This window comes from Helicoverpa zea, chromosome 31 (assembly GCF_022581195.2).
Source record: "Helicoverpa zea isolate HzStark_Cry1AcR chromosome 31, ilHelZeax1.1, whole genome shotgun sequence".
NCBI lineage: Eukaryota > Metazoa > Arthropoda > Insecta > Lepidoptera > Noctuidae > Helicoverpa > Helicoverpa zea.
This window is the reverse complement of record NC_061482.1, coordinates 7,194,367-7,219,624: the sequence shown is the minus strand read 5'-3', so window position 1 is coordinate 7,219,624 and position 25,258 is coordinate 7,194,367. Positions and strand designations below refer to the sequence as shown.

The 25,258-nt window shown below is 37.4% G+C and overlaps 2 protein-coding genes across 2 annotated transcripts in view; one reads left to right on the top strand and one right to left on the bottom strand.

Moving 5' to 3' along the window:
• LOC124645235 (vacuolar protein sorting-associated protein 13B) overlaps positions 1-23,998 on the top strand; it is a 76,881-nt gene extending 52,883 nt beyond the window's left edge. Inside the window, exons 63-85 of the mRNA XM_047185026.1 lie at positions 281-392; positions 1,722-1,898; positions 2,358-2,513; positions 3,014-3,115; positions 3,561-3,652; positions 4,126-4,318; positions 4,802-4,963; positions 5,843-5,999; positions 6,568-6,707; positions 7,686-7,742; positions 10,585-10,645; positions 11,010-11,219; positions 12,136-12,222; positions 12,531-12,685; positions 13,142-13,382; positions 13,788-14,002; positions 14,745-14,880; positions 15,801-16,079; positions 16,445-16,632; positions 17,139-17,294; positions 18,110-18,205; positions 18,682-18,753; positions 19,495-23,998. Coding sequence (XP_047040982.1) covers positions 281-392; positions 1,722-1,898; positions 2,358-2,513; positions 3,014-3,115; positions 3,561-3,652; positions 4,126-4,318; positions 4,802-4,963; positions 5,843-5,999; positions 6,568-6,707; positions 7,686-7,742; positions 10,585-10,645; positions 11,010-11,219; positions 12,136-12,222; positions 12,531-12,685; positions 13,142-13,382; positions 13,788-14,002; positions 14,745-14,880; positions 15,801-16,079; positions 16,445-16,632; positions 17,139-17,294; positions 18,110-18,205; positions 18,682-18,753; positions 19,495-19,665 — 3,415 coding nt within the window. The 3' untranslated portion in view covers positions 19,666-23,998. The remainder of the gene's footprint in view (positions 1-280; positions 393-1,721; positions 1,899-2,357; positions 2,514-3,013; positions 3,116-3,560; positions 3,653-4,125; positions 4,319-4,801; positions 4,964-5,842; positions 6,000-6,567; positions 6,708-7,685; positions 7,743-10,584; positions 10,646-11,009; positions 11,220-12,135; positions 12,223-12,530; positions 12,686-13,141; positions 13,383-13,787; positions 14,003-14,744; positions 14,881-15,800; positions 16,080-16,444; positions 16,633-17,138; positions 17,295-18,109; positions 18,206-18,681; positions 18,754-19,494) is intronic.
• On the bottom strand, positions 8,922-10,532 carry LOC124644980. The gene is made up of 2 exons (XM_047184680.1): positions 9,695-10,532; positions 8,922-9,548 (listed from the first exon to the last, which is right to left on the bottom strand). The coding sequence occupies exons 1-2, from the start codon at positions 10,223-10,225 to the stop codon at positions 9,252-9,254; spliced, it is 828 nt and encodes a 275-aa protein (XP_047040636.1). The 5' UTR covers positions 10,226-10,532; the 3' UTR covers positions 8,922-9,251.
• Positions 23,999-25,258: the final 1,260 nt, after the last annotated feature.

Sequence of the window (25,258 nt, the reverse complement as noted above, 5' to 3'; positions counted from 1 at the left end):
CTTTTTCATCAAGTGTATTATGGATGACATAATTTTGTAATTTAAAATTCATCAAATCTAACAGACAGACATGTGTTGCTGGGGAGTTTGTTATACCACTTCTTCCCAGTAATAGCACATAGGAAGTGGTGAAGATTTTGCGTTCTTGGGGGCTATCATGTAATTTTGCCGTTCGAAAAGTGCTGTTTTTCTTTGATTGAGTTCCGCTCAGTTTCTTCAGAATCTGATATTTTGGTCCTATTACTACCATTATGAAATCGAATATAATTTACTTTGTAAGGTTGGAACGCTCATCACGTAATGCCAACTCTGCGTGGCCGTACTCTCTGGTCGCCAAGCATTGGGGCGGCGACTGGCAGCCCGCATCTCTGCAGCCGCGGTGTGACGTCGCCGTAAGTCAACAAATATTGTAAATTGATAATTGAAAATTAAAATAGCTAAAATATTAAGCATAGCAATAGGCATGATGACAAATTTTTAAATTCCTTTGTATGATGTAGGTATACGTCTATTTTATATGAAAAATTATTAATTTTAAGAAAATGCGAAGATTTTTTATCAAATAATTGCAATTTTCTCTGTCCACTTTGAATCCGGCGCGAAAACGCTTGTCAGTGTCATGGTGTCACTTGTGACGTCACGACTGAAATTACAAGACGCAAGTAAACAACGCTCGTGCAATAATTAAGTTTTTTGTGTTATTAAATATGAATTCGAAAGGGCATAGGTGTTGTGGGGTCACTGGGGGACCAAGTAAGAACTCATCCAAAACAACTCCTGATAAGTTATTTGTGTACGTTCCTCACAATAAAAAAATACGAAACAAGTGGCTTAAACTTGCAAGACGAGATTCAAAAGCAATATTGCCCAGGGTACAACTTTATTTTTGTGAAGATCACTTTGATGTAAGTTATTACGTAGTTCTCTAGATTCTAGCATAGTTTATAATGTAAATAACTATTTTGAGGTTAGGTTTCATCTCTCATAGTTTTTTAATTAAACTAGTATACTTACATGGAAGTTTTAACATTTCTAAATTCAGCTGAACAAAAATCTTTATTTGATGCCAAAAACTTTCCCAGCATTATGATATCAATTCTAGGCAAATTAGCGCTGTTTGCCTTGATAAATCCGGGCTCCATAACTCGTGTTATAAACAATTAATTAATTAAAAACAAAGATCGCAGTGGAAGTTCACAATAACGAAATGTGACGTTCGCGCGCTTTCTCGCGAGTTGTTTTCAGAGATGACGTCACGAGCTCTGATTGGTGTTCAAGATATCATGGCGGATTGCCTTTTTTCGGTAATTTTATTTTATAAAAATACATATTAATCACATTATTAATAAAGAAAACAATGCGCGTTTTATATTCCAAGCTTCAAGTTTAATTTAATAAATATATTATTTTAATGATTTTTTATTACTGTCATCATGCCTATTATATTTGAATTTTATGATAAAAAAGACACATCTAGAAAAAATATAATGGAATAATTTTATAAACATGTCTAAATTAAAAGTTAGATTTAATACGATCGACTTATGAATCAATATTAAGAGCGTTTGTTAATAATATGATAAATTATCACTTTCGTGCAATTCATTTTCACATTCTAGAAACAAGTATCGTTTTACAATTATTTTCGTTCCATACCTACATGTCTTATCGGTTTAAAATCCCACCATTATAATTCTAAAATGACGAATCATTCTCCACAGGTTCGTTACCAAGCCGTGCGAGCCGGCGGCGGCTGCAGCTTAGAGATCCTTCTAAGTCCTATCGTGTTACTATGCAACGCTACGCCAATACCGCTCACGCTCAGAGCGTATGACGCCGCTCCGCTTTGCAAGCTCGAACCTGGATCAGCTCTGTCTCCGCCTTCAGCTATAATTAAGGTATTTTTTGGACTGATCTTTAGTAATATAATAAACTAGCTTTCGCCCGCTATTGGTTTCACCCGCGTCCCTTAGCCGGATGGTGACAAAAACTATCCTAAAAGCTTCTCCCGGCTCTAAGTTACCTCGCCTCTAATTTTACCCCTCCCCTCTAATGGGTATCAATAAAGCTTCAGAGAATACACTTATCAAGAATAAGAAATTTTATTTGCTAGAAACATGGTAAAACAAGATGTTACAGGTATAAGAGTTTCAAATGTCTCGCCGTTTAACCTAGTCTAGTGTAGTATAGTATACACTTATTCTATGTAAACCTGTTAATATTCGACTACACGATCCGTATGCGCCTACGCATCTGGACGCCCGCCAGTATTGATATATCGCACGAAATCGCGAAATGTTCTCTAGAATATTTGATATATGAATATTTTTTTACTTATTTTTTCAACATTGTTTCAGAAACCATTCTTCATGTCAGTAGAAGTGGGACGCGAGACGTTCGTCAGCTGTCAGCTGCAGGTAGCTACTGAGGAGCCGGGACGCTACGGTACGCTGCCGCCGGGACAGGTCGCGCTTGACCATCCGGCTAATTTCTCTATACTGTGCAATCAGAAGGTAACTATGTAGTAATATATTGTTTCACTAATAAGAACTTATTTAAAATCTATCCTCCTTCTTATCTATACTAATATTATAAAGATTCAAAGTTTCTAAGTTTATATGTAGGGGGTAATCTTTGGAACTGCTGATCGGATTTCCAAAATTCTTTCACTGATAGATAGCTAGCTACAATGTTCCTGAGTGTCATATGCTATATTTTATCCCGGTACGGGCAGTAGTTCCCACAGGACGCCGGTGTAACCGCGGGAAAACGGCTGGTCATTTCATATGATTGAAAAGAAATCAGCTAGTTCAATGAATTAGATCGTTTACTAATAACACGATAAAAGAGCAATATTTTTGCACTAATGAAAATATACGCCAAATTCTATTTATAAAATGCATTTCCCGGCACTCATCGGCTAAATATTCTGAATTCTTTAGTACTTTACTAGCAATAGATAGTAGACTTCTAAAAAATGCGTATTATATTTTGTATTATCAATGTTTCCCAGGTGGCGCTCCTGACATTGTATTACGAAATCAAGGAGCAAATCAACGTGCTCGGCGTCTCATCCACATACTTACTTGTGAATAGGCTCGGAACTGAAGTTTTGGTAAGATATACTTATGTATTTCTTTATTTATTTTGGTTAAACATGATATTGCTGAGATGGTGGGAATAGTGTTGATATACTTCTTCATTGCACACCATAACAAGGTCAATAACAACTAAGATAAAAATATTTTATATGTTTATAGCTTCCGCACGCGGATTCGCGCGCGTTGAATTCGGTTATATCACGTTTCCTAGAGAAGTCTTCAAAAGTCCGGGATAATAACTATCATTTGTTCTTTCTCAAGGTCAACTTTTATTAAATTCAGTTAAGTTTAGTTCTGAAACACTCTGTAACAAATTTTATTAAAATCAGTTCAGTGGTTTAGACGTGAAAGCGTAACTGACGGACAGACAGAGATACTTTCGCATTTATAATATTAAGTAGAGATGAAATTTAACTTGTAACAGGTAATTGAAAGAATAACGAATTATTTATTTCTTAGGTATCAGCAATCGCAGTACCAAGCCATATGGACGACAGTACCATGTTGCGTCCTAAGACTTTCAAAGTGGTACCGCCATCTAAAGAAGGAAGGTTAGTACAAAGAAAGAGTTTATTTTTTACTACTTAACATGTTGATATTTTATTTCTACAAATCTTATAGAATTTGTGTTTACAATAATAGCAGGTCAATTTATCGCTCTAGAAGCCGGTGAAGAATTTATTTTTTTATTTATTTTAATCGATGTCACCAATCGACATCGGTCGACGTTGATCGATTGGTGTGGTAACCTTACCAATCAATCGATTGCCGGTCGACGGATACCGGTTGACTAACCAAATCAGTTGCCGGTTAACGTCGACCAATCCATTCTACCATCGATCAATGGAATCGATCGACGATCGCTCGATTGGTATGGTAACGATAACACCGCTTTCTAGAGTGATATATTCTTCTAATATGTTTTCTTACTATTCTGTTTCTTTTTTCTTGTATTACGATGTTTTCTAACGTATATATATTTTTATCTAATTATAATATCAAATATTATAATTTCTTGTTTCAGTGAATACGGCACATCATTATGTCGTTTCTGGCTCCGCGGCCGGTGGCGGGGCTGCGACCCGATAGAGTTACGCGCCTACTTGTGTTTCGCGTTACCCGCTACAACGTTCCAGGGAAGAGAGCCCGTGCCCATACGCTTGGGACATCCGCCGCTGAGGCGAGCCATGGCCCTTGTCGATTCCAACCAAGTTTCGGCAAGTATTACGTATAGTTATAAATAATATTGTTAAAGAATTACGTATAGATATAAAGTTAAAGAAAAACATTAGAATTCAGTACAACTCGTACGAATCAACCGTGCTTTCCGCTGGAACCTCCATGTGGCGCCCTGCATTCGCCGCAAGCGCTCAGTAGCGATAGCATTTACTTCGACTGGAAGTCGACCCCAACACAGTTGAGAAAAGGCTCGGAGGATGATTATGTTACAGCGCGAGTTGCACGGTTAATTCGTACGGGTGGTATATTGCGAAGTTTAATGTTGGAGTTTTCTCGTTGTTGGTAGCTGTAGTAGGATGATTTATTTCACACAAAACCACTGTTACTTAAAGTAAATACAACACATTTAGTTTAATTATGATATTTGTTTCTTAATATATTACTAGTTCATTAGACCTGTAGTAATATTTTGAAATGTAGCAATCGCTTTGCCATATTCCTCACAGTACTGTTCCCCTCAGATCCCGATCGTAGTGAGTCAGATAAGGCACGACAGCCGCTGGATGATAGTGATCGCTCACGACCCGTGCCCGCAGTTCCTCGTGCACAATCACACGAGACTCACCCTGCAGGTCGCCGAGCCTGTTCACTCGCCTGATGAACCATCCACTTCACGCGTAGAGGTATTATAAATATAATTTTCCTCCATAGTTAGCAGGAGTCTAGCACAGAACCAGGGACTGTCCTTGGGTTCATTTTCTATTCAAATTTTTCTCTTCAAAAGATAAATACTATCCTATGTTCTTTCTCAAGGTCAACTCTATCTCTGCACCAAATTTTTATTAAAATCAGTTCAGTGGTTTAGACGTGAAAGCGTAACAGACAGACAGACAGAGTTACTTTCGCATTCATAATATTAGTAGGGATACAGAGATAATCGTTGGTTTTGTGTCACCATTACATTAAAGTTGTCTCAAAAAGGCTCTTCAGCCTGTTTGGCTTCGGCCCCACGTTCGCCTTCCGAAAGTCCGGGACTCTATAGTCCCGTGTGCATAGCAGAGACATACACAATAATATTAAATCTTTTAGTAACTTCATTTGTACATAATTAGCTTAATTCTAAATAAGTACTGTATGAATTGCCTGATTTGGTATATATCGATTTTATCGATAACATCTATACATATTTGCTGTTAAATGAGACTCCAGATGTTTTGGATGAATTTGTTTCGATTTTATTTTTTCAACTGTTTGGTTGACTTACCGTCAGATGCACAAGGCTCCATTAAAGTTAAAGCTTCTTTATATCTATTGCTTACTCTTTTTTTGTCAACAAAATAAAACTTGTAAGCAATAGATTTAATGAAGCTTTAACTATAATGGAGCTTTGTGCTACTGACGATTTGTCATAATAATTAAAATGGTATTGATTCGATATTTTACTAATTACAGTTTTGAAGTTGTCACTCTAAAGTTAAATTTTACGTTAGTAATTGAAAATCTATTGTACATTCAATAAAGTTTCTTAACTATGTGTTTAAAGTACAACATTACTTTCGCAGCCGATAACAGAATGCGCAGGCACTACGTGGTGGTGCACCGTTCTTCCCAACTCTGCGGTGCATTATTCTACGCCGTCATACTGTGCCCGCTATCCGCCCGAAACGATGCCTCCTAGCACCGTGTCCTCGCCGTACCTCACGTTCTCTAAAGGGAAAGGTATTACCATAAATCTTTATTTATTCATACACCTGTACATTATTTTAAAGAGACCGCTATATTAACATAAAAATGAACGTTGAACTAATAAAGGTATTAACATCTTTCATAATAACTACTGTGATTCTGACATTTCGACACAAACAAAAGACTTTGTTGAGATGTCATAAACATACATTACAAATGTACATTTCAAACCATGTTTTTTTAATCTTAACGAGTTATTATTGAAATCGGTATTTTGTATACCAGGTACTCTTTATAGTTATACATCCCTAGATATATCACTTTGATATCTACCAGAATCACATTCTTCATTTGGAGAGCGCAATAATTTTCATAATGGTTAGGTACCATCTTATCAAATGATACCTTATATGATTACTGAATTTGGAAATATGTAATATATCTTACCCAATATTTTATATAGATGTTGATTTGCTGACCAGAGATTTAACTTTTACATTAACCCTATACGAGTAATGTCAAATACCTATCCCTAGTAAGGAAAATAACAGTTAGAATATTGGGAACGGCCATAAAATGTGTCATTTGTTTGTCTGTTTAGAATTGGACGAGGACTGGTGTCCGCCTGTCATCGCCGTGGATGGTGAACAACTGATTCAGTATTACGGCGGCATCACGATCAAGCTGCGCGTACGCACGCATCCCCATTCCACGCTCATCGAGTTACAGGATGTCGACCATGTACGTCACACGCAGATTTTATTTTATTACTAGCTGATCCCGCCAACTACGTATCGTTTAAACCTTCCCTGGACCTCTACAAACACGTTAAAGCCAAAAAAAGCTAAATCGGTCCAGCCATTCTCGAGTTTCAGTCGGACTAACGAACAGCACAGCAATTCATTTTTAACCGACTTCCCAAAAAGCGGAGGTTGAGAACCTCCGCTTTTTTTGTATGTTTGTTACGTGATTACTCAGCCATTTATTAATCGATTTTGATGATTCTTTTTTGGTTTGATAGCGTATACTTCCGAGGTGATCCCATTATCATCAGGTCAGGATCTGATGATGGAAACCCTGAGAAATCGAGGGCAACTTTCGAAAGATGTAGGAATACATAGGGTAAAAACTTGACACTCAGGTGTTTGCCTGATAGCACTGTTCAACAGTGAAGGTTTTGATCTGACCTGATGAAGGAGACCAATGAAGGAACTGAATATGTAAACTTTCTCGTGTTTGGGCTTATATTATTCATATTGATGAGACCTTTCCAGTTATGCGGATAGTGACAACTATTCCTATCACTGAAAAGCTGAAAATAAATAACTTTTTACAAAAAAATAAAACCGACTTCCAAAAACACTAAAAACTAAATTTAAGTGCATCGGCCTAGAAGTCGGTGGCAAAATTAACTTAGGGACATCCATTAAACACCGATTCCTAGGCCGATGCACCTAAAATGTTTTTTTTTTGCTTTTTAGTGTTTTTATATTGAGATTTCAAAATTTTGTTGAACAATTTTAAAACTGGTATTGTAAAGCTGAAGTTTTTTTAATGAGAAAACGGCAGAAACTGTCAATACTTATATAGTTTTAAAAAATCTTCAAAAAAAAAAATAGAGGAAGACTTTTTATCCGGTTGCTCGAAATATTATATTTCTAAAAGCTATATTTCTCCTAAAGTTGTGTTAATGTAATACATATTTGTTTCTGTTTTTAGAACGACATATCGGCAAGTGACATCAGGAAGCGTTTACTTGGCGCTTTTGAAGCGAAGGTAGGAATCACTTCTATATTTTCTACCTATTTATGTACGGACAATAGGGGTGTTAAGCTTTTTCAACATACATTTCTGTACACACACTTTTAATTAATCAAAAGTTGTTATAATTATTATAACCAAACTAGCAGACCCGGCGAACTCCGTTTCGCCACCAGATTCGTTTTATGTAACATTTCGTTTGGTGATTAAAAGATAAAGAAAAAAAAAATTTTATTATATATTTGAAAAGGAAAGAAGTCCGGTCCGCAGCGGGCACTACCGCCAGCTTCAGTGTAGGTGTTGGCTTACATCAGGGGTCGGCCCTCAGCCCGTATCTCTTCCTGCTTGTAATGGACGCGCTTACGGCAGATATACGGGAGGAGGCACCCTGGTGTATGCTTTTCGCCGATGACATTGTTCTGGTGGGGGAGAGTGGGCCAGAGGTCCAGAGTAGATTGGAGGCATGGCGGCTGAGACTGGAGACAGTGGGTTTAAAGGTGAGCAGGAGTAAAACCGAATACCTTCATTGTGATTTTGGCGGTATTTCGGGACCCATGACCATAACCCTAGCCGGCATGCCCCTACCAGTTTGCTCCGACTTCCGGTACCTTGGTTCACTCGTCCAAAGTGACGGTGAGGTGAACAGGGACGTTACGCATCGGATCAATACTGGATGGATGAAGTGGCGACAGGTAACTAGCGCTATTTGTGACCCGCGGATGCCCCTCAAACTGAAGGGCAAAATTTACAAATCCGTCATTAGACCTGTCGTCCTGTATGGATCGGAGTGTTGGGCATTGAAAAAGAGGGACGAGAAGAGAGTGCATGTAACAGAAATGAGAATGCTGAGATGGATGTGTGGTGTTACAAGAATGGATAAAGTGAGGAATGATTACATTAGAGGAAGTCTGAAAGTAGCGCCAGTTACAGAAAAGATGAGAAGTAGAAGATTGTCGTGGTATGGACATGTAATGAGGAGGGATGATACGCATGCAACAAAGTGTGTGCTAAGTATGAATGTAGATGGATGGAGAGGAAGAGGAAGACCTAAGAAAAGATGGATGGATTGCCTGAAAGATGATATGAATAGGAAGGGAGTGAGTGTCAGTATGACGAGTGACAGGGGAAAATGGAAGAAAATGACATATTGCGCCGACCCCAAGTAATATTTGGGAACAGGGCAGGAGAAAGAAGATTTGAAAAGGAAAATATTTATTTCATTTCACAACAGTAATAAATACATTTCGATTACCTACTAAAATGAAGTGTTATTTAGTTGAACTTCCCTAAGTAAATGAAAGTTACTCTTTGATATCGCTACAAATCCAAAGTAAATACTGAATCGAAGCGTTATACGTGTCCGCAAATTATCCGTTTCATTGTAGTGCTCTTTGGTAAACCACATTTTTTGTTTTTTGGTCTGACGTTAACACAAACAAAGCGGATGGTTTCCCAACTCGTGAACACGCAACGTATAACTGCCCATGTGAAAAACAATGATTTTCTAAATTTATCCCGCAAACACTAAGCGATCACATGTTCACCTGTTGGGGTACAATCCGCTCTTATGACAAATTTGTGCGTATCCGATGGCATTCGTTCCAATGCTGTTTTGAACATATTAACCACAGCATTATTAGCGTGAAAAAATGCTTGAAACTGTTCAATAATTCGTCTCTTTAACTGTTGTGCTCCCTGTATATTGCACCGCACATTCAACTGATCCACCATTGACGAAATGAAATATATTTGCAGAAATTGATGCGGTTCATCTGGTGTTGGCACCATTGAACCATGCAAATGAAATATTTGTCCTTGTATCTGTAATTGCAAATAATCATTAAAATTTGTTGAAGAATACGTTGTAAATCGTTTGATGGTGTAGTGTGTGGTGTATATGCAGTTGTTATGTGTTGCAATTCATTGTGTTGGTGTGAGTGATTGGTTATGTGTGTTGTATCTTTTACCTTGCAAGTCGGCATGAAGCCGCCTTCTCGAATGATATTAGCTCCAAAGGAAGTCATGCGAAAGCAGTTATTGTATTCAAGGATGTGTTGAAGAAAATGGCTGGAATCGGGATCACTTCCATCGAACAATGTTTTCAGTGGCTGTGGTGGTGTAAGTAATGGATCCAGTTTGACTTTTCCACTTGCGCAGCACAATCCAGCCGTTTCTCTTTTGAACTTTAACGCATTGCAATATCGGCATATAGTCGTCATTCGTCCAATATCTAAATTTTCATCATCACTGTAGTTTGCAGTGGGATCATATTGGAATGCCAAGCGATTGTATGATGCCAATGATCTTCGTGTGCTCACGCGATGTCTCAATCGGTCATTTTCTCTTATTATATTTTGTCTTTCTTCGCTTAAGTTCCTTGAATACACTTGTTGCTGGCTTGCATGTCTTGTGCGGCGGCCGATGCTCGCACGTCGTTGTCTAGGCATTTTGGACAATGGACAGAGTGTTGAATTTAACCTCAAATGCACGATCCACATAATTTACACTGAGCTTGAATGAAATTAACTGAGCAGAGACAATGAGTAGCTGTCAAACACTCGGCGCCATCTACTTGAAGTGTTGGATATTGGTTTGTAGTACATGCTATGTATCAGAGATGGCGCTGTATGTGAAAAACGATTTACCCACTTTTCTGTTGAATTATTCCTGATTATTCCTGAATTTTCTTTACTATAAACCTCACGGAGCCCGAGACCTTTCCAACGAATGCAAAACCGTGGAAATCGGTTCGTGCGTTCTGGAGTTATAGCGTCAGGGAGGAAAACCGGACTTATTTTTATATAGTAGATTAAAGTTAATGAAGATTTTTTTTATTATTTAATTATTTGTATTTCAGCCAAATAAGATAGATCCATCATCATCCGCTTGCCTGGAGCGCACCGGTGCAGATTGTAAGCGTAAGTTTTCTTGCTAATGTTTATTCAATATGTTATATCGATCTTTTTATTTACACTAGGTGAAATTTATTCCCAATTTAAGGTGTCACCTACACTAATGCTAACGAAAAGAGGAAAGATTTAATTCTTTGTTTGTTTTGTTTGAATCGAATGAACAGCAAAAGCGAATAATACTTTCACTGTAAGGAAACTACACTATCTGTTCTGAATATGGGCTATGTTTCATCTATGTACGGAAAGAAGTTTCCGCGGGTAAAACCGCGTAGAACAGCGAGTTAACTGTAAACATGCATATACAAAAAAATACATTTATAATTCGCCTGCCTCAGATTCGTATTTTTATTTCACTTTTTCAATTTTGCAGTGTTAAGCGACAGCCCCGCCCGGTCATCGAGCACCCATCTAGACACGACCCGAGACGCGGCCAAAGAAGGGACATCAAGTCCGAAACAAGATTCGGACAGCGTGTCTGAGGACGAAAATCTTACCTTCAAGTTTGCTCAGTCCGTCGAAAAGATGATCAAGAGGAGTGGTGAAACTGTCACCATGTTTGTGGATCCTTCGAAAGCTTTAGGTATGTATTTGTGTATAAATTGCCTGAGTAGGTAACATACGACATACGATCGACGACCTCTGTGGCGCAATGATCACCAAGCCTGACTGCCGAATCTGAGGTCCCGGGTTCGATTCCCGGCTCGGTCGACATTTGTGTGATGAGCATGCTTGTTGGTCGTGGTCTAGGTGTTACAATATGTATTTATAAATATGTATATGTGTAGCTATATGTAGTTTATCAGTTGTGTTAGCACCCATAACACAAGTTAATAACTTACCATGGGGCTAACCGACCGTGTGTGAAAAGGTGTCCCGACATTATTATTATATTATTATACAAATAAACTAGTTTAAATCGACTGGATCCTTTCTGCCTAACTACGTCCAAATATAGTTGTCATAGAATTCGTTTCCGTAGATTAATGTCACATAATCGGTTGAATCAAGATATTAATTATTTTTTATTAAATTTATTTAAAATCATGTCGCTAATAATTTATAAAAATTATTTCAATTCAAATATGCATGACTAGCTTCTGCCAGCAGTTTCACCCGCATCCCGTGGGAACCTCTGCACGAACCCGGATAAAGTAGCCTATAGCCTTCCTCCATAAATGGGCTATCTAACACCGAAAGAATTGTTCAAATCGGACCAGTAGTTCCTGAGATTAGCGCGTTCAAACAAACAAACAAACAAACTCTTCAGCTTTATAATATTAGTATAGATTAAAAGTGTTCAACATTTGTCATTTTGTATGTAAGTTCTGAGTACTTCTTTAAATGATTAATCCACCATAATGTGATGCATGTGAAACAACCTATATTTAATTGTATTGTGGATAAGTCGTTGAAGTACCTAATTTTTAAAATAAATATAAAAAAATTCAATTCAATTGTTAATTCTGCTTTTTAATGCCTTGTTTTATTTATTATAGATTACAGCTCCGCGAATATGTACGCTGCCGAATGTCACAGTCAAATGATTCATGCCACTAGTGAAGTCTTCTCGTCGCATACTTCTGGTGAGAAACTTAAGCTCGGTTTCACTGATTACCGATAAATATAAAAATACATAATCAAAATTAGAAAGCCATAAACATTTTTGAAGTCGATTAAAACAGCTATTATTAACACGCTCATACCTATTAGCTACACTTTTTTTTTTTTTAATTTGAAAATTTTAATTTGACCCACTTCCCGGCCTTCGATTAGGATGAAATTTCAGACACGCTCTGGGTTCTGATGACAATACATGACTAGCTAACAAGGTTTACAGAAAGTGTGTTTTTTGTTTTTTTTTTTACTATTTCTCTTTTTTTGACACTTTTAGTGCTTGGAGAAATGGACGACCTGTGGGCGGAATGCGAGCGTTTCCGTTGCGTCATCGCCGGTATAGCGGTGGAGGTGTCGTCCGCTTGTGATATCAAGCCGCTGTTGGCGTTGCACCTCGACCGCACTGTACTGCTGGTGCAGGGAGATAGCAAGGTACTGTCACAATTGTTATATTTACAAAAAAAGACCTATATTAAAATGTCGATATGAAATAAGTATTTACTGCCAGAAAAAAAGACAGAGCTGTGACATCATCCGTTCCAAGTACATATGTTGGTCTCAGCTGCCAGTCTAACCATTGTGACTACCTATGTGACTTACTCAACCCAAGCAGCTGTGACTTAGGCCACAATTAAGCAAAAATTTTAATGGTATTTCAAACTCCAAACGTTTATTAAAGTAGGCTAATTAGATAAGTACTTTTTAACGTACAAATAACAAATATGACAGCACCCCCAAAACGGCCCCCTTTCACCATTATCTAATCTTATAGCTGGAAAGAAGAAGCGATGAAAAACAAACTTCCCAGCAACATCTAATTAGCTGAGTACCAAAATTTGTGCTTTACAAATTTAGTACATTTCTAATATTGTCCATTTATTTTCACAGAAAACAAAAACGATCCTATCAATAGCAGACGCTCAGATCGACAACCTACAATACGACACCGGACAGTATGACTTCGCGGTGGTCGCGAGCACTCGAGCGGAGCCTCTGGCCGCCGACCGGTGGCCGCCGCTGTGGAACATGTTCGCCGAGAGGAATATATTCTCCACCAGAGCTGCCTCCGCTCGACTGCTCTTCAAACTGCAGCATGATAAGTGGGAGGTCGTCTCGCAGACGTATAGTGGTGCGTAGTTCGATATTTTATGTGTAAAGAGTACTTATAAACTCTTACGGCCGAAAACTGGAACGCCACTCAATTTTACTAACTGCTCAAACATAATTCTTTATCTTTCACATTCAGGTTAAAGTTAATTACTTCTTTTTAGATTATCCACTCAATACATACGTACTTATGTGACATTTTTACCGAATTTCCGCGCGTATGCGCAGGCACATAAACTTGAACGCACATAAGCATAACTATCAACAAACGATTCGAATGGATTTAAGTGTGAGTTATACACCACGCGAGACACACGCAGCACGTATCCGCAGATAGTCGAACGTGTAATAAATACGTTAGTGTGAAACTGCTCAAAGTATTACTATTATTTTGTACCTCATCTGATTATCTTATATTTATTTCCAGAACTGACGGAGGTGGAAATAAGCATCGGCACGCTGGCTTTATACATAGAAGATGCGTACGTGAAGGCATTAGTTGACATGTCACACATGTTACTGCCCGCTTCTACTAGCAGTGAATCGAGCTCGCAGAACGAGGAGCGATCGATACGGAAGCCGCTGCGACTGAGATTGTTGCACGTCCATCCCTTAGATCTGACCTTGACGCTGCATACTGCCGTGAGTATTACTTTTATGTTCAGATCTGAAGAAAACTGAGTATCTTAATAACCCATATTTATAAAAATCATAGTCTATCTACATCACTGTATTATAACTCTCCTACTACGGATCTGCTGGAACAGATTTCTATAAAAATAAGCAGCTTCCTTTAAGCAGCATTACTCCTGTCATGTGTGGTTAAATAAGTGTTTGCTCTTGTAAAATTTTTGATTTATCATTATAAAGTGACTGGTAATTAGTGACTGAACACGTAATTCTACTAATGATTATAAACAACTTTCACAAAGAAACTTTTTTATGCTCATTAGTTTAATTACGACAGAAAAACAGCGAAATTGAATTAAGCATTTGCGGCTTCTCCCTTGATACTCTCTGTGGCCTTCTACCTACAAAAAATCTGTAATATTGAAGATTTTTTCTTAATATGTAGATAATATTTTAACGACCTCGATGGCGCAATGGTCACCATGCCGGACTGCCGAAGCACAGGTCCCGGGTTCGATTCCCGGTTCGGTCGACATTTGTGTGATGAGCATGCTTGTTGGCCGTGGTCTGGGTGTTACAATATGTATTTATAAATATGTATATGTGTAGCTATATGTAGTTTATCAGTTGTGTTAGCACCCTTAACACAAGTTAATTAATAACTTACCATGGGGCTAACCGACCGTGTGTGAAAAGGTGTCCCGACATTATATTATTATTATTATATGGAGAATTTCAAACATTACTATTCCAGGTGCGAATGTACATAGCATTGGACCAGAGCCCGCTGCGACTGAGCGCGTTCAAGCTACACGACATGATGACGTCAGCCGAACGTCTCACGCATGCGCTCACTGTACACTACTTGTCTGCCGCCATATTGGGAGCAGGTGAGCAACTGTTATTTAATTTTACAAACTATATGAAAATCAATGTCGTGGTGGCCTAGTGGGTAAAGGGCCAACCTCAAGTATGAGGGCGCAGGTTCGATCCCAGGTCAGGCAAGTACCAATGCAACTTTTCTAAGTTTGTATGTACTTTCTAAGTATATCTTAGACACCAATGACTGTGTTTCGGATGGCACGTTAAACTGTAGGTCCCGGCTGTCATTGAACATCCTTGGCAGTCGTTACGGGTAGTCGGAAGCCAGTAAGTCTGACACCAGTCTAACCAAGGGGTATCGGGTTGCCCGGGTAACTGGGTTGAGGAGGTCAGATAGGCAGTCGCTTCTTGTAAAGCACTGGTACTCAGCTGAATCCGGTTAGACTGGAAGCCGACCCCAACATAGTTGGGAAAAAGGCTCGGAGGATGATGATATGAAAATCAATGCCTATAAATTGCTCTCGAATCGCGCGTATCGAACACTAGCGTAAAATATACGAGCTGTTGATTTGCCTTCGTGCAAAATAAAGGATATAATTATACTAATAATTCTCGACCCAAATCAACAGTAAAATGGGCATTTTATTCATGGGTATTTTTGTTTTATTCGTTTACGGAAAACGGTCAGTGTAACCCAGCCGTATTTAAACTCGGCGTATGTGTTACTAACCGCGCTGCGCTCTCACACACACGATCATTCATAAAATTGGGTTAATTCTGAAATACTATTAAATCACAAGAACAAAAAAAGCAGCATATATCAGCTATTTCCCGCATACCGTACTTTACGTCAAGTATATATGTATTCTATGTCAAGCTCCCGAAACTTTGCACGGATGAAAATCAACAGCTTGTATTTATTCGCAATTGTGCTAACCAAATATCATGTTATCCAGCATATCTAAAATACATAAGTTATAATAATTAGGTTGGGTAGTCGGCGGACTAGAACTTCTAGGCGCACCTGGAGCGCTAGCTGCTCGATTGGGCGGGGCCACTGGTGGCGTGAGGGGCGTGGCCTCCGCCGCAGCAGCCGCTCTCCTCCGGTCCCTGAGCGCGTGGGCGGGGTCACTGGCCAGGAACCTGGATCTATTGGCTGGTGATGAGGAGCATGCAAGACGGGCTGCGGCGGCAAGAAGGCGGCCCCCTCCTAGCTTTGTCGCTGGCCTCATGGCAGGCATCACCAACTTCGCTATCAATATACTAGGTAAAATTCTTGCATGTGTTTAATTTTTGTTATAATTTATTTCCGAAATAAATTGGGAATAGGAAAAAACCTGATCCCTCTCCGGTCGTGATGAATTGTCGTCCCATAGCGCTGTGAGAGTCAGGGAGTGCATCTGTGCGCAAATGCTTATGCACTCCTGCGCAGGTGGCTGATCTCCTTATTTGAGAACAGCAGTGACTGAAATTGGTTTTGGACGCCATTATCATTGATTGCCAGACTTCTGTTCTTTAATGCCCTAAAGTCTTCGTGTGAACACATTCTTCATGTGTGTTGAATAAAAGACTATTGTCAAATACATTCTTTAATTCTGTGCTGCTTATAAATTCTGTTTCTGTGTGACGCAGGTGCGGTCGGAGGTCTAGCACATCACCCACTAGTGGGCGTGGCAGTGGGCGAGACCGAGAGCGGGGCGGCAGCATTGCGCCGCGGGCTGCTGGGCGCGCTGACTAAGCCGCTCAGTGCCACCGCCGACTTGGTGGCGTATGCCGGCTCCGGCCTGCTGAGGCAGACGGGATGGGACCCCGTGCCAGAGGTATGTGATGGTTACCACGGAGGAATGAAGTATGTAGGTCAGGCGCCTTCTTGTAGATCCTTGCCTCTATCGTACGTGAACAGTTCAATACACAAACAATCAAATAGAGATTTTTATGACAGTAAAACGTGATTATCATATTAAGTAATGAAAAGACAATAGAAGATATTATACAGCTACTAGCAATTAACGAGGTATTTGGGTTCCTTGACACATCTGTCAAAACTTGTTGGAATTGGTTTTAAATAAAATGCACGGGTTCCAAAGAAGGCATACAAGGGCGGAGCCAATAATATTCCTTGTACTCCCAATCACCCGCATTCCGGTAATGCTACTTTCCTAGGGGATATCCGTTATAACATCTCCTCTCGTCAATTTGTTCTCCATGGTTTTATATAAAACAAAAACTAGGATTAAAATTAATCTTGTTTTTAATTGACTGAATTGGTTGCGGACTCTCTACTACTAAATTAGTAATTAACTAAACGTTATGTTTCAATGTGCAGCCCCGTCACTCCTGGCCGGCCATAGAGCCGCGTACTCAAGCGGGCTGGCAACGCGACTGTGTGCGGTGGATGTTCCGACTGTGCGAGCTCACGGCATTCACCGGCTTCGAAGTCCTGCTCGATAAGGCACCGCTGCAACTGCTCATCACGCATAAGGTGACACATAGCTATAAATAATGATGGTAACACCTTAGGATATTGGCCTTTAAGAAGTCCTTAACTACGCATATCATTTAATTATTTATTTACAAGGCACACCAACAACTTACTTACAATTGCTTACGCAAATAAAGTTAACAATTGTTAGTCCTGTGTAAATAAGTCAGTTACAGGTGTGCACAACGCTTACAGAAAATAGCGTGGTCGGCTGTTAAAAACTTAAATACTTATTGAAGTCAATAAAATAAAATAAAATTAAACATAACTGAAATCAAACTATACAATTACTGTAATTATTGTAATTCAATTCTAATTAAATGGGAATTGAATTACATTAGAGAATAAACAACATAACAAAAATTAAAAAAAAAATATCAGAGGCAAACACAATAACAATAAACAATAAGTAGTCGTATTTTGGAATATTAATAATAATAAGAAAGTAATATTTCACAGTAGTCATAATACTATTAGATTAGTCAATATTGGACAAATTAATGTCGAGGCATAATATATCATATCATCACTTACCTAGGCTTTTCCCAACTATGTTGGGATTGGCTTCCAGTCTAACCCAAATGCAGCTGATTACCATTGTTTTACATAGAGTTACTGTTACTGCCTATGTGATCTCTACAACACTGTTACCTGAATAACCTGATACCACTTGGTAAGACTGGTGGTCAGACTTCCTGACTTCTGACTGCCAAAGAAGTTCAAATGACAGCTACATACAGAAATTAAGAAGCACATCATAGTTATGATATGTTGATATTCAAAGTTAATAACGTTCCGTTTTGCTTGTTTTTCAGTTTTTGGTGGTAGCTGATCCCGAGTCGGAGCGCGTTGTAGAGACCATAGACTTTCGATTTTGTTCACTTGGACCTTATAAAGGAGAGATCATTGAGGTTGGATATTTCTTATTTTATAGATTTTCTTGTTTTATAGTTGGCTATGCGAAATAAAACTACGATAAAGAATTGGCCAAAATAAGTATGCGAAAGGAAGGAATACCTTCAGAGCTAAGGGTGATTACATAAAGAAACAGGTTTCCGGTACAGACAAACCTGTACGGGTAGGTACCGATCAGTGCAGGTATAATATTTCAATACAATCCTATTCACTCACTTATAAAGAAACAGGTTGTTTACCTGTTTCAACTTACCTGTTTCTTTATAAGTGAGTGAAAGTTGCCGCTGTAACAATGAAAACTAGAATTAAATAAATATTTTGGAGGTCTCCGATACAACAAACGTGATTTTTTTGTCCGTTTTATAAATAATGGTACGGAACCCTTCGTGCGCGAGTCCGACTTACACTTGGCCCGTTATTTTTCCTTTTCGCAAACGAGTATAGATAACGAAGTTATAAATATTTTTTCCAGTTATGTGTGCTGCAGAAGAGACACACAAAGACATCAGATTCAAAACCAAATGATGATGATGAAGATTTTCAGGTAAATTATAATATTTGAAGACTTGAAGACATCCTTGTTTAAAGACAAGAATTTATATTGTTTATTTGAATCTATCTAGGGACAAAAAAAAAGTTTCCTATTCATTATTAACACGCTTATATTAGCTTCACTTGTAACTATGTATGTAAGAAAATCTTGGAATTTTAATTTGACTCACTTCCCGGCTTTCGTTTTGGATGAAGTTTTGCGCCCGCTCTGAGTTCTGATGACAATACATGACTAGCTATGAAACGTTACAAGAAGCGTCTTTTGTTTTTGGAATATTGATTTATATTTTTTTACGTTTTTTTATTATAATAGTAATAAGAAGAAAACAGTATCGTATAAGAACGCAAAAAGTCTTATATGAATGACTTGCGACCCGCCCCACTTGTTAAAGTATGTTATAACACACATAACCTTCCTCTTTAATCAAAAATAGTAGGTAGTTTTGAAGATTTAAGTGAATGGGGATATAGAGATAGAGAAAGCGACTTTGTTTTATACTATGTAGTGAAGAAGTCTCTCCTTAACACAGACTATTTAATGAATATAAAACAAAAGCAAGGAGATCAGCACGTCACCCACTTGATTCTTGTAATATTTGGATCTACCCATTTTGGTAATGTGTTCCATTAAGCTACAATCTGTTTTATGTTATATCAATAAAGATTATCTTATCTTAGATAGCAGTGTCGCATTCCAACGCAAAACGTCTTATATGAATTATGTGTTTTACAGATTAGCGCCGCAGCCATGGCCCGCGTGGCTCGCTACACGGGGTCGGAAGGGGCGCAGGCCGAAGTACGCGTCCTCACGCTGCTGCCGCCTCCGGGCCGCTCGTACGCGCTCCACGCCGCTCTCGCTGCAGCCCTGCACCACAATGCCGACACGCACTTCCCCATGCTATGACGTCACACGCTGTACCAAACTTCACCGTCCTATAATGTCACACGAGGTACCATCCTTCCCCATGCTAAGACGTCACACACGTACTATACTACCCCAAGCTATGACGTCACACGCTGTACCAAACTTCACCGTGCTATGACGTCACACGAGGTTCCATCCTACCCTTTGCTATGACGTCACACGCGGTACCATCCTACGACTTGCTATAAATAACGTCACACGCGGTACCATCCTACCCCTTGTTATAACGTCACACGTGGTACAGTAGCCGGCATATAACTTGGCAGGGATTAGGCTCCTTTAATAAGTGTGAGTATGCACATAGCGCACTAAATGATACAAAAAAGTGGTCTCTGTTATCGATTGTGCATTATTTTTAGTCAAGCCAAAAATAAAATTTATCAGTTGAGTATTTTTTTTTGTGTTAGTCAATATGTACTGTGTTTTTAGTGAAAGAACACTAAATACGTTTTTATTGAAAATTCAAAATATGTTGTTAGAATTTGCGTTTGATACACACGGATGGATTTTTGGATTTTCACAATTGATGGATCGCTATAGGCCTCTAGAGTGCAAGTCTGTTTTCACCATCGATAATGTACTACGTATTAGATATAGATAGTTTTGTCAAACTCCATTGTACTTTGCACTTGACACCAGCCGCCAGATTGGATGACATCATGAACAATTCTTTAGTAATCTAATTTGTTTATGTAATGTTAGATGCTATTCAAGCTATAGAATAGCTAATAATTTCGTTAAAATTCACTATTAAAAATTATTGCATGACTTGTCATCTTACAATCATGTCAACAGATAACGTATGCAGACAAATTATTTGTATGGATGTTCTTGTCTATCGTTAGAATAATATGTCAATGTTTGTCACGCATTGCCGGTCTATCCATCTGTAGTGATCCTAAATCTATGCACGGTAAACAATCGATAAAGGAAACAAGAACCATCTCAATGTACAAAGCGAATTGGTGGCGCCACTGTAGCGTGTGGGCCAATCAATTTGGGCCACTCAGTTATGTTATTTTGTTGAATATGTTTTACCTAAATATTTTATAACTGAAGAATATACTATGAATTTCACATCCTTCGCCTAATCAAACTGCAAATATTTTTTATGCCATACCTATTTTGTTGTTTTTTGAGTTTTAGTTCAATGTTTATTATGATTGTTCTCTTTGCCTTTATCGTACGTGAACAGTTCAACAAACAAACAACCAATTTGAGATTTTTATGACAGTAAAACGTGATTATCATTTTAAATAACGAAAAGACAAAAGAAGATATTATAAACAAAACAAGAAGATATTAAAATGGTAATAAAAATCATGGCCCATCGGTCACGCGAATGACAATATCTTATTTTATAAGCGAATAAAAATCCAATATTTATTTGCAATAGCTTTGTGCATCGTTTGCATGTCTTCACGTGATTTATATAATTACTATTATCTATGACGTCATTTGTCGGTGTCCGAATGGCGTACTGGAAAAAATACTATGCTACTGAACGTGTTTTGTTAGCTCATAAAATCTTTATTCGATTTCAAAAAGGAATTCCATTACACGGTTGTGTCAATTTGTATTTTATATCTACATAGTTAACGTATCATTTAAGTTTACAGCAGTTACATTCATAACCAGGAGATGGCGAGGTATAGATCATTATGCCCTAAATATATAGATCCATTTCGATGTCATTGAGTGACAGCATATCACGTATAAGTGAAATCAGATTTTTGGGGCAGCTGTCAATCCTTAGCAATAGATAACAGTTGTTAACGTTTGTTCGTAATGTATTTCCATTATATTTATTTATATTATTTAAGGCGTATGAGGGCATCTAAAGTTCTTCACATCCTATGTAAGGCAGGATGAGACAATTCTATTGTATTAAATATTATAATTATAAATACTGTGTTAGTCGCTGCTAGCTGTGTATTATTATTTATGAGTTACTACTTATATTAAAATAATAAAAAAATCAAGATAACAAGTTAAACACCTCGGTATGTCAATAAATATTTAGTTAGGGTATTTAATATTATTACTCATGTATATATGTAGGTATATGTTTCCATGCACTACAGACACAGTCTCGGAGCTTGAGGAATAGTTGGAGGCTAATGCCCCTTGAAATGAACAATCCCCGCTTTGAGATGGTAATAGATTGGAAAATGGACAGTACCAATTTAAAATATTCATTGATAAAATAATTATAATTCACATTGATTTATATAAAAAATTCAATGATCACAAGAAAATCTCTCACTTTCTGTCTTTACACGTTTGCTTGTTAATTACTACAGTATTAAGTAAAACATCAGTCTACCCGTTGTCCTGTTTTAGTTACACTTACAAATGTCAATTAATTATTCGATGTATATTTAGGTATTTTAATTAAGATAAGATATAACATTTTGTATTGAAATTAATCGTACATTACAAGGTCAAACTTAAATGTCTTCCATGCATATTGAGCACTTCATAATACCTACTTTAGTTACCAATATCTTGTCTTCCTGTTCTGTAAAAAAATACCTCAACACCCTTGCTCCCATCGTCTTCGAAGAAAATTTTAAATTTTCTCATTTCTTTACTACTTCTTATCATTACATACATTAACAGTGGGACACCACTGTCATATTGCAGTCCTCTTCCAATTAATTTGTATTCAAAATAAACATCCAAATAGCGCGTATGTCAAACGGAAGCGATATTTATTGCTGTGTCTAATGTAGTGCACACAACATACAGGTCAACGTGTAACGACGGCAAACATAGAGAGATTTTATCACAAATCAGATTATACTGGGAATTTCCCAAAAAGTAATCATTTATTATGACATTTCACACTGGTGTGCCTTACTGTTAAAAATAAACGCACATTTGACTTATGTCAATGATACCAAGTTCCTTTTTTGCACGGTGATAAACATCAACGATATTATTCAATGCAAGTCTAGTGAGAATTGCCAAACTCAACAAAAATTATACAATGATTCGTCTTCGCTGCTATTTAATTTAGCAGCGCTTTAATTACGGTTATCATATAAAATAAAGCTATACAGCTTTATTGCAATATTAATTCTCTCAAAGGGACTTAAACAAGTGAAAGCATTGAAAGTGAGAACTATCAAATTAATTATTACAACGAAAGTAGCACTAAAGTTAGAGAAGAAAATAAGTAATGAAGTCGGAAGCTGCATTTTAGCAGCATGTGTTGTATCAATACGAAAAATATTACGGTAATAATCTATATGTAAATACAACCACGTCCCATGACTGTATAATTGCACTAATCCCTAGTGTAGGTTAAACACTGAATGCGAACTTACGCTGAAGATTAATCAATTACAAGAAGGTAGATTTGATAACTAGAGATGTGACAGAAGGCTCAAAAAGTCATGTAAAATATAATCTTAATCTACCGATAAATGGTTTATTACTTTGGAGCGCAAGAAACTCTTGATGTGGAAGATTTGGCATCATATCTAAGGTATGATGAAGCATTGAGTCTTTAATAAATGCTACCATACTTAAGTAGCTAACTAACTTCTCCCCATACCTGGGTAAAATATAGCCTATGTCACCCGGAGATAACGTAGCTTCCAAACAGTGGAATAAGAAATTGGTTTATAAGTTTCGAAACCTACGCAATGCAACGAAGCAAACAAACCAATGTTTCCTTTGTATAATATTATAATAGATATATACTGCTGCCAGACTAGTGAGAAATCAACTAACGCACAAGATACACATAGAACATGCATCAGAGGATAATTACGTTCCCATTTGTATATCGTCAGATGCACCATAATTTTACCTGTAATATCTACATATAAATATTCAATAGTATATAGTATAACCACACATAGAAATAAACACGTACGTTACTGTAAAAAACTCAAGTTATGGTAATCTTCAGTCAACAATTAAAATATCTAAACATTCCAACAACGACATGGTACAATACTGATATATAATGAGGAAAAAGTATTACGAGGTTTTACTTGCTGTTGGGTTTTTTGCAGGTGTTTTGAGAATCCAAATAAGTATTTAATTCGAACCAAAGACTTTTCGTTATCATTCGCAGTAAATATTGCCTAGTTTTATACTATGCCTTTGTTGATTCTTTTGTGACTACCTATATAACCAATTAGATGTAGAGAAAGTACTGAGATTTACTAAATTTTGAGCATTTACAGTAACCGCTGATGGTATTATACAGGAATGAATTTTATCCAGTGCGCAAACTTTGTCAACTTATAGATAAATAAGTTTTATAGGTACGTATAATTTTATTTTGTAGTATTTTAGTACAAAAAAGAAAAGTTATTGATATCGAAAGATGTTTATTTTGTAACTGATAGTACGGTCACAGTCGTCATAGTATGCACGGCGGCAACGCGAAACTGGTTTACTGACGGAGCTCCGCTCGGCGCGCGTAAGAATAGTTAGTATCCATATTTTTTTCCATATTGACAAAAGAATGAAAAATTTTTTTTTACTGATGATGCAGATATGTTCTGTTAACGATTCTGGACCAACAGTTTTTTTTTTGCGCACTGCTTAAAATTCATTCCTGTATTTATAGTTCTTACATCATGATGTAGTACAAACGTGTACATAGTTGATTCTTGGCCCATTTCACTTCTTCGAGATGAAACTAATCAGCCAAATAGGCCCTTCTATATATTATTCCGATTATGAACTAGTTAAAAGATAACATTTTCGTTAAGTGAGTGTAAGATACAATTTAATAACATTTATTGTCGTCTAGCACTTAAGTCTAACGAATATGTACCGCCCATTGGTGTATTGTCTTTAATTCACAAATATGAGATGTTCAAACTGCCTCGACGTCGCTTGCCGTGACGTCGTCTTGTAGCGAGATATTTAGTTCATCTTTTAAACTAATTAGTGCGCTAGAGCAGACTAATTTAAGGTCTATTCTCAAACATATTTGTAAGACATGGCTGGTCATTATGTGACTAGAGCCAAGAAAGTTATTTGAGATAAAGAATTACTATCGATGTGAATATTGGACGCACATCGCTCTAACTTGGTCGAATTCATAATATTTATTGAATTATATTATTGGTCACAGGCTGACCCAAAAGTCATCTTCATTGGCGTCATTTTCTCGTATTTTACATACTGAAGCTTTTGGTACCTATACATCTAACAGACTGAATTACTGTATATTTATTCTATATTCAGTTATCTATTTATTCCTATTGTATAAATAATGTTGTATAGATTTTCCAAACAAAAGACTACCTTTTATGTAGTGTTAATTTATATTTATTATAGTAACAATATTATTTATTTATATTTATGATATATTCCCATATAAACTTCGAAGTGTGGCAATTTCATTTATTCTAAGGGAGCAAAGCCTATTGATCCACAAAATTAGTTGGTTCTAGTTTGTTAATTTATTTAAGTATCGATCTTTAAATCAGAAATATTTAATATTCCATGTAGAGGCCAAATGTATTGAGTATTATAGACATTAATCTGTAAATAATTCTAATAATTCATTTCATATAATTAATAAAATGATTTGCGATGT

Coding starts and splice junctions, on each gene's coding strand:
- LOC124644980 (XM_047184680.1), bottom strand. CDS start 10,225: ATGTGGATCGTGCATTTGAGGTTAAATTCAACACTCTGTCCATTGTCC. Junction 9,549..9,694: donor GCTTCATGCCGACTTGCAAG/GTAAAAGATACA, acceptor TTGCAATTACAG/ATACAAGGACAAATATTTCA.